This window comes from Erythrolamprus reginae, chromosome 2 (assembly GCF_031021105.1).
Source record: "Erythrolamprus reginae isolate rEryReg1 chromosome 2, rEryReg1.hap1, whole genome shotgun sequence".
Lineage (NCBI taxonomy): Eukaryota > Metazoa > Chordata > Lepidosauria > Squamata > Dipsadidae > Erythrolamprus > Erythrolamprus reginae.
In genome coordinates, this window is record NC_091951.1 from 74,051,971 (window position 1) to 74,061,625 (window position 9,655).

At 42.0% G+C, this 9,655-nt stretch overlaps 1 protein-coding gene across 1 annotated transcript in view; it reads left to right on the plus strand.

The window, feature by feature from the left end:
* SLC41A3 (solute carrier family 41 member 3) overlaps positions 1-7,681 on the plus strand; it is a 29,522-nt gene extending 21,841 nt beyond the window's left edge. Inside the window, exons 7-11 of the mRNA XM_070738358.1 lie at positions 480-624; positions 2,616-2,695; positions 3,531-3,665; positions 4,200-4,348; positions 6,196-7,681. Of these exons, the coding sequence (XP_070594459.1) occupies positions 480-624; positions 2,616-2,695; positions 3,531-3,665; positions 4,200-4,348; positions 6,196-6,381 (695 nt within the window). The 3' untranslated portion in view covers positions 6,382-7,681. The remainder of the gene's footprint in view (positions 1-479; positions 625-2,615; positions 2,696-3,530; positions 3,666-4,199; positions 4,349-6,195) is intronic.
* The last annotated feature ends 1,974 nt before the right edge of the window (positions 7,682-9,655 follow it).

Genomic DNA, 9,655 nt, shown 5'->3' on the forward strand with positions numbered 1-9,655 from the left:
TATGTTAAAAAAGCACATAAAAAACCCATTATTAACCCATTATTAACCCATTATTATTAAAACCATACAACTCAGTCATAACATATACAAATCTACCATAGCCTAGGGGTAACTGAGTTACCCCATGCCTAGCGACATAGATGGGTTTTGAGTAGCTTACAAAAGGCAAGGAGGATGGGGGTGGTTCTAATCTCTGGGGGGAGTTGTTCCAGAGGACCAGGGCCGCCACAGAGAAGGCTCTTCTCCTGGGTCCCGCCAGACGACATTGGGGAAACACGGTAGTTCTCTTAGCTTGTTCATGTCATTGAAAAAGGATAGCCATGAAATACAGTTTTGAGAGCACTGGGGCTTGGGTGTCTATCACTGCAACTGTGTTTTTAGTTGAAAACCATTTAATCATTTTGCCAAAAATGATTTAATTCCTCAGAAATTGAAAATTCAGATGTAAATCTGGGATCTTCCCTTTTTTTTTTTGGTAGATGTAACATACGTGTCCCCGATGGTCTGTTCTATTTTCATTGTTTTGATTCCTTTATGGATTGCTATTGCTCGGCAGAGTCCCCCCATTGCTGAAGTCTTGAAGACTGGATGGCAGCCAATTATAATGGCAATGATCATCAGCAGGTAATCATCACTGGAGATAGAGCTTTGCTTCATTGCTTATGTGCTTACCATGAAAAAAATCAGTATAATAATAATAATCAGTTTTGTTAAATTCTGGATTTTTTGGGGGGATTGCCTCTTTCTGCGTATCTGGAATATGTTAGTGTAATCTTTATTAATAAGCATCTGGATTTGAATCTTTAAGAAGTAAAAATGGGTGGAGCGTTTTATGCTGTTTGAAATAAATGAAAGGAGGTTTAGAAAATTGTAGTTCTTTCTTGAAATCGGAGGAGTAAAAATTTATTTGTTTGTTTGTTTGTTTGTTTATTCGATTCGATTTGATTTGATTTATTTGTATGCCGCCCCTCTCCGCAGACTCAGGGTGGCTAACAACAGTGATAAAAAACAGCATGTAACAATCCAATACTAAACAACTAAAAAAACATTATAAAACCAAACATACATACAAACATACCATGCGTAAATTGTAAGGCCTAGGGGGAAAGAATATCTCAGTTCCCCCATGCCTGATGGCAGAAGTGGATTTTAAGAAGCTTACGAAAGGCAAGGAGGGTGGGGCAATTCTAATCTCTGGGGGGAGTTGGTTCCAAAGGGCCGGGGCCGCCACAGAGAAGGCTCTTCCCCTGGGTCCCGCCAAGCGACAGTGTTTAGTTGACGGGACCCGGAGAAGGCCCACTCTGTGGGACCTAACTGGTCGCTGGGATTCGTGCAGCAAAAAGTTCAAGCTTTTAATTTCCTTCAGTTTGTCTAAGCGGTATCAAACTCAAGGCCTGTGGCCTGTGGGGTGCTTAGGTCTGGCCCGCGGGGCTGCCCTGGAAACAGCGAAGAAGTGGCCCGCGGTGCCTCTCCCAGCAAAAAGAGAGCTTGGAAGGGTCGCATGCAGCTTCATTTTCACTGGCAGAGTGCTCGGGCTTCCACAGGCACTCCCGACACCAGTGATATTGAATTGGCCACACCCACCCCGAGCGTGCCCACCTGGACCCCAAGGTCAAACACAATTTTGTTGCGGCCTTCAATGAAATTGAGTTTGGCACGTTGGTCTAACATATTATTTAAAAGCATCAACTTCATAACATGGGTTTAGCTTCTAGATAATTATTTATTTATTTATTTTGTCCAATACACAATGAGGGTTTTAGTGGGTATATATCTATATACACATAGTAAAATACATGATGAAGGTTATAGAGGAGATACTCATAGTAAAATATATCTAAGAAAGAATAGAAAAGAAGGTATAGTAATAGAACATATCAATGAAAGAATAGAAGAAGAGATATAGGAATAGAAGAAAGGTATAGGAGATATAGGAGAGCAATAAGACAGGGGACGGAAGGCACTCTAGTGCACTTGTACTCGCCCCTTACTGACCTAATGTTGAAATTTTGAGTGGCAAATGTTTCCCTCAAATAAATAAAACATAAATAGTTAGTTGGGTAACTTTGGACTGGTAATTCACACCTAAAATAAAATATAAAATAAAAACCTGTCTATTAATCCATATTGGGCCAGCATGGTAGATTATAATCCATTATCTTTAATAAAGAAGTTTTCGTTTGGGCCTAATAGTAATAAATAATAATAATTAGAGGGATAGTGTTTCCCACTGACAATTGCTGAGAAACCTGAGAGTGGGAAATGGTCATGTGATCAAGTCCTACACTGGTTTTACACTAGCACGTAACTGATTGCTTTTGTCAATTGAAACTAGATCTCATCCAAAAGATATACTGATATCAAATCTTTTCATATGGGGATCCTTTTTCTTTTAGTGCTTTCTCTTTGGAAGGCAAGATTAAAATTCTTGTTCTATTAGTAAAAAATTTCTTAACTTTCTGACTTCAGTAAGGTTTGAATTTTTTATTTGAGCATATGTTGTTAGTTTAGGCTAATGATATATAGTTACATATATGCTTGAATAGATGATAGTAGTTTCCATTCAAACTATTGGTAAATTAGACTAATGGATGGATGTGTATGTTTTGAAACAGCTTTGGTGGAGTAATTTTGGACAAAACTGTAGCAAAACCAAACTTTGAAGGCATTGCTGTTTTCGTTCCAGTGATCAATGGTAAGATGATTTCTTTAAAAAGAAATGTAAATGTTATGAAGTATAATTTCTGCTTTATTGTTTTAAGACCAAGGTTCCAAGATTTGATAGGAAAGATAAATAAACCCTGATTCTCTCACAAAAGGACATTATACTCTTTAGCCTTTTCCACTCAGTCCTAATTAAACTTCTTCTCAGTTGAGTAATTTAATGTATCGGCTTAAAAGGGGAGGGTTGAAATTCTACAGGAAAACATCTCCATTTTATTCAAATCATTCTAAATTCAAAACTCAGATGATAAAATATTACTGGGCAGAATAATTGCATTGCTTTGTCTCTAAGCCATGCATGCTGCCTGTGGAATTCTAGGAGTGGATATGCACACATCTTATTACAAATATTTGTTTGTTTGTTTGTTCGTTCGTTCAATTCAATTTTTATGTTACCCAACTCCCTAGGGCAGGGCAAAGTTAGCTCTTCAAGTTAGAATGATAGACTCAGGAATTCTGGGAGTTGAAGTCCCCAAGTCACAGAAGAGCCAACTATGCCTACCCCTGCCCTAGGGACTCTAGGCTGCTCACGACCAAAAATATAAAACATAAAAATAATACTAAAACTTCTAAAAACAGTTTAAAACAATTTAAATACAACAGTTAAACCCATGCATATCTGTCTGAATCAGCTACCAACTGCCTTGGCCACTGGTGGGCCACAACGGGTTGTGGGCTATAAAGATCTAATTGTCGCCTGCTCTTATAGTAGAACCTTTCACATGTACCCCATGTTTTCATGGCTTTGGGCAAGGCTTTTGGGTTTCTGTTACAGAGAGTTAACCCTTGTGTTCTATCCTCTGCAGGTGTTGGTGGCAATTTGGTGGCTATCCAGGCCAGTCGCATTTCCACATTTCTCCATTTCTGGAGCATGCCTGGAGTCCTGCCACAGAAAATGAGGCAGCATTGGCCTAATCCATGCAACTCCTTCTTCGGTTCAGGTAAGGAGGTCATTGGCCCCTTGCTATTTATATACCTGGACTCTAGAATTATCCTAGTACTGTACTGGGAATCTGTACCCATTAAACACATGAAATGCTTGGGTTTTCATTCAGTGATATAGAAAACTACACTTGTTTCCCAGAGTCAGAAGCCAATGAAAAAGATTGCTTGCTTTGCCGGCAGGCCTGGGGGCCATGAATCAACAACTATCATGGCCAAATTGTATGAATGTCATGTACGCATATTGACGGGTTAGTTTATTATGGCTTTTAATTAGGTTTTATAGTTTAGATTCTATATTTGACTTCTTTTTATTGTTTTTGTAATTTATACTTTTGTAAGCCGCCCTGAGTCCTTCAGGATTAGGCAGTCTAGAAGTCTGAATGAATGGATGGATGGATGAATGAATGATTGAATGAATGAATGAATTAAAGAATGAATGAATGAATAAATAAATAAATGCTATGTTTTTCAAAGAACCCAGTTCTTCTTTATTGCATGATCATAATTACAATTTTTATTCTTTCCCGCAGGTATCAATTCTAAATCAGCTCGAGTCCTGATGTTGCTAGTGATCCCAGGACACCTGGTGTTCCTCTATGCTATACATTTCTTTGAGGGGGGCCACACAGCAATCACTTTCACTTTTGTGGCATTTTATTTGATAGCTGCTCTTCTGCAGGTAACCAGAAACTGCCCTTTGGAATTTGGGATCTGGCTTTGGATAACTTATTTTTATCGATTAATATCACCCCAGTCTCTCTTTTCCATGGGGAAGACTTTGTCTATATTTCAACCCCAGCTTGACCAAATAGATTAGACGGGAAACATAAACCAGATAAGTTACTTCTGTTTTACTGTGAAACTACATTAGCATGATTTTGCAAGCCTAAAGATGAATTTCTTTATTGGTCTCTATTTCTTTTGGAGATCAAGAAACTAGAGAGCATCAGTTGTGAGCCTCTTGTACCCACTATCCAGCTGCAGACTATGCAGTCTCTTATTTGACCATTGCCTAAACAGCATCTCTTGGCCCTGTTTCCCAACAGCTTTCCACATACATCTACTTAAGAACTTAATTCGTTCCGTGACCAGGTTCTTAAGTAGAAAAGTTTGTAAGTAGAAGCAATTTTTCCCATAGGAATCAATGTAAAAGCAAATAATGTGTGCAACCCATTAGGAAAGAAATAAAAGCTTGGAATTTGGGTGGGAGGAGGAGGAGAAAGAAGAGGAGGAGGACAGTCCCTGCTGAAGGAAGAAGGTGAGGTGAGAGGAATTTAAAAAAAAATCCAAAACTTTAAGGCTTTAAAAAAACAGAGGGACTCTGAGGTGGTGAGGAGGAACACGTGCCTCCCATACACCCGGCGCGAGGCTGCCTCCCATACACTGCACCAGTGAGACAAACCCAGGCGGGGAGAGGGGGGGAGAGGGGGGAACCTTCTGCTCCTTTGACCGAACGGTGGCGGCTGCTGCTGCTACCTGCTTCCTCTTCCTTCCCATGCTGAAGTGTTCCCCTCTTCTCTTGCTCGCTTGCTTTGTAGATGGCGCCTTTCCTTCACTGTGGTGACTCTTCGGTTTGGCTGAAGCCAAGTTGATCCAGCCAGGGCAAAGCGCCCCCTTTTGCCTTTTAGCGCCCAGAAGCTCTAGGACGCAACCTCGCACCGGGTGTTTGGGAGGCAGCGCGAGGGAGTCACCACAGCGAAGTGGTTTATTCCCTCTCTAACCACCCAGAGAAAGGAAAACGCTCTGTTCACTCTGGGCTGTCCACAGCAAAGGGAGCATTTCTTTTCTCCAGGCGCTGGCAGAGGTTTATTCCCTCTCCAAGTGCCCAGAGAAAGGAAAACACTTTGTTTGCTCTGGGCTGCCAAAGCCTCCTTAAGCGCCACCGAAAGGCTCCTCTGGCAGCCCAGAAAAGTCTGAGATGGCCGGAATTAAAGGGGGAATGGCAGGAAACTCACCGGGCCTTTGTGCCACTCTTAAATTTCCTGGGAAAGTTTTCTGGGCTTGGGTTTTTAAGCAAAAAATGGTTCTTGAGAAGAGGCAAAAAAATCTTGAACACCTGGTTCTTATCTAGAAATGTTTGTAAGTAGAGGCGTTTGTAGGTAGAGGTACCACTGTGCTATTACAGCAGAGCCTCTCAAGTTTTGCAGACTGGCCTGGGTGGAGAGGTGCGGGTGGGAGAGGCAATGGTTCATGCAAATGGTGGGCAAGCACATGGAGTTTCATTTATGGAAGCAGTAGGCACACACACTTGCCTGCCACTTCCGCAGCCCAGCTCTGAAGGGCTCGAGGCCCAGTAATGAGCTGTTGCCCGGGAGTTGGGGACTCCTGCATTACAGTATCCCAACTGACCAAGTTACATAGATACATACTTTATTCCTTGTAAATGGGGAGAAAAAATAAGGAGATTTTGTTTCCACTGTAGAATATATGCACTTACCAGTTGTCACAGCTGATACAATTGATGGCAGTGTTGCGATCTCATTGCACGTTGATGACTGCTGCGCTTGTTTTGTTTCTCACTTGCAGGTGGGAATTCTGCTCTACATGGCTGACATCATTGTGCGACTAATGTGGAGAAAGGGTATGGATCCTGACAATTATTCCATCCCCTACCTCACTGCCATGGGAGATCTCCTGGGCACTGGCTTCCTGGCGGTTTGCTTCTACTTGCTTTGGTTGCTCAGGGGCTTGGAGCCAAAACTAGGGAACTAAAGTGGTTTCAGCCGTAGTGCCAACCTGCCTGCAAATCTCTCACAATCCTCAACCACAGGGTAATGAAAGGAGAGCATCCAGGATCCTAAACTGGAATAGGTTGTCTGTCTCTCCTCCCTTTGGATCTCAACGCTGCATAGCTGAAAGTCGAAAAGAGCTACGAGTGACGTAGCATAATCATGTATCCCAGCTTTTGAAGTGCCAGCAAGGAAAGGATTGTGAAGCACTCTGATCAGTTTTTCAACCAGTCAAGGAATCTTACTACAGTGGCTTGGTTTGAACAGTCTGTTCATGCTACCAGAAAGCTAACCCCTGTTCTCAGTGGGGTTGAGCTTGTGTCCTTGATGAGATGTTGTCTCCACCACCTTTCAACAAAGGCATTTTGCTTTCTGTCTGCTATATGTCCCCACATAGAGAGAAAATTATGTCCAGGACTGTTTTCATTGAATCTCTAAACATTAAAAAAAGAGAGAGAGAAACAAAGCATTACAGCGCCAATAGTTCAAAATCTGCTTCATGACACCTCATGTATTATGGCAACCTGCTCAGCAAAAATTACTTTGCATTAAATTTTTTAGTCTGTCCACTAATATTCAACTTGGGGAATGGGATGTGTGTCTCTTTGTATATGTGTGTGTATTTTCTTACACTTAGACAGGGGAACATAATTGGAGGGGAGGGGGGCTTATATATTTAAAACTTCAAGACCTGATTGTATATATGAATAAAAATTTAAAAATGTGTTTTGGACAGAATATCTTTAGAAGAAAGCAACAGTCAGCAATGGAAGGGCAATCAGCAATTTCCCATTCACTATGCTATTTTTCTAGCCAACTATTCTTGCTAGTGAAAATCTGAAAATAAGAGCCAGCTTAAATTTAAAAGCCAAATTCTGAAAGCACCCCTAGAGGAAGTCAGAGGAACAGGTTTGATGGATAAAGTTTGGTGTCCGTAGTAGCTTTGTGTTGGAAAGAACAGGCCTTCATGAGTTCTGAGTCAGAGATAAACCTTTTTGTGATTTCTTCGCTGTTCCAAAGGCAGGGAAATGAACTTATTTATTTCTGGTCCAGAGACCAGCGTCAGCTGAGTTTTCACTCAAAGGAATTTTTATAATAGAAAAAATGGGGGTTGAATTTCCCTCTGCCTCCAGCACAGTATCAGGCTTAATCTAATTTCCATCTTTTTCTCTCTCTTTTTTTGGCACTCTTTTATTTTGTTTTAAATGTTCATCTCAGATTATTCTTTTTACGGAGTCACAGAAATGTACACGTACAAAATAAAATATAAATAACTATTAGAACTTGGATGGCTTCATTATGTGGCCCAGGGCTAATTATTAAGCGAGTAAGTTCTAAGATGCAGTAGGTAAGAGGTGGGATGATGTATCAGCTTTGTCAGTTATAAGAATTGTAAGAATCAGTCTGGTGTAGGCAACTGCATTGAACAGAGTTGAGAGAGCAGTTTCTTTTTTAAAAAAAGGCATACATCTTCAGGGAGCTAAAGATAATATCCATACTATTCCTGCATCCCACTTAGATATGTAAATTGTACTGCTCATACTTCAGAGCCTTTCCTACCTGGAGCTTTCTGGATGCTTTGGGATTATTGTTCCCAGAATCCTAAACTATACACACGTAGGCCTTGCTGGCACTTGGTTCTGAATTTACGAGGGTCGCCCAGAAAGTAATGCACCAAATTTTTGTTTCTCAGCCTACAGCAGGGGTGGGCAATTAATTTTGCCATGGGGCCGCATAAGCAGACCCCAACCTCTGTGGGCTGGTCACAGACACTTCATTCCAAACTGACCTCTCAAGCTACTGTTAAATGCACCGGGGAAAGGTGGGAGGAAGGATGTTCCAGCCCAGCCACCCTTTACAAGCCACACGGGATCAGCAGCTCCAGGAAAACCACGTTGCTGCAGCCTCCTCTGAAGACCAGCCCCACAGCCAAAGAGGGGTGCATCCTGTCTAGTTCGGAAAAGAGCACCGGGGCACCTGCAAACTCGAAGCCAGCAGTCTGAACGCCGCCCACGTTCCCTGCTCCGGACCTGCTTTCGCCCTCCCTCCGCGGCTGTAGTTCTGCAGCCGCCTCCCTGCCAGGCAGCCTGACGGTGCTCCAGAGCGAGACAGACTACGTCTCCCAGAAAGCCCCGTGCGTTCTGCCCCTTTGCACATGTCCGTCTCTCAGCCAGGCCTGGTCGGCTTCCCAGAGGCCTTCTGGGAGTTGGAGTCCATCCTTCATCTTGTGCAGGAGTGGGCAATTAATTTTGCCATAGGGCCACATGAGTGGACCTCGACCTTCGTGGACCAGTCAGATGGCGAGCCGGTCACAGACATCGGGCCGGCTGGATGTGGCCCATGGGCCGCCCCTTGCCCAGGTCTGGCCTACAGTAATGGTACAAATGTGAAACTTTAGATATACATTATTTGAATTGTCAGGAGTGCGTGTGTAAATTTTGTGTTTCTTCAGACAGATAGCGTAGCTGCAGCAGTGTTTTGAAATGGTATCTGTAAGTGATGTATGTTACAAGCAGCATGTCGTAATTGAATTTCTCACATAAACTGTTGGGAACATTCACAAACGTTTATCTACAGTTTATGGAGAATCTGCAGTTGACAAGTACGGTTAGTCGCTGGGCACAGAGGATGAGGCCATTAAAAGACGGTTTGGCAGAGCTCCAAGGCTACGTGACCAGAACAAGGAGTGGTACCGACAGGGCATACACGCCCTTGTGTCTCGCTGGAGGAAGGCCATAGAACGGGACGGAGATTACGTGGAAAAATAGGGAGTATAGAAGAAACATCATTCTTTCTTGTGTATAAGTTTCATTGTGTTCAATAAATAATTGTTGAAGAAAAAAAATGTGGTGCATTACATTCTGGCAACCTTCATATGTCAGTAGATGGGGGAAAGAATCTCCAGAATTCTTAATTGAGACATCATTTGTGTCTACCAAAATTTCTTTTGTCAACATTAAACTTCTCCAAATTGGCTTCAGAAGAGAATAGAATAGAATTTTTTATTGGCCAAGTGTGATTGGACACATAAGGAATTTGTCTTGGTGCATATGCTTTCAGTGTATATATAAAAGATAAGTTTGTCAAGAATTATAAGGTACAACACTTAATGATACTGTTGTACCTTATGATTTCTGATGAACTTTTCTTTGAATGAATGAATGAAACCCAAATAACCTGGGAGATAAAATGAAAGTTATATTTTTCTTTTTTGTGGGGTGGGATTGAGGAAGATGATGTGGAAATGGGAGATGTGG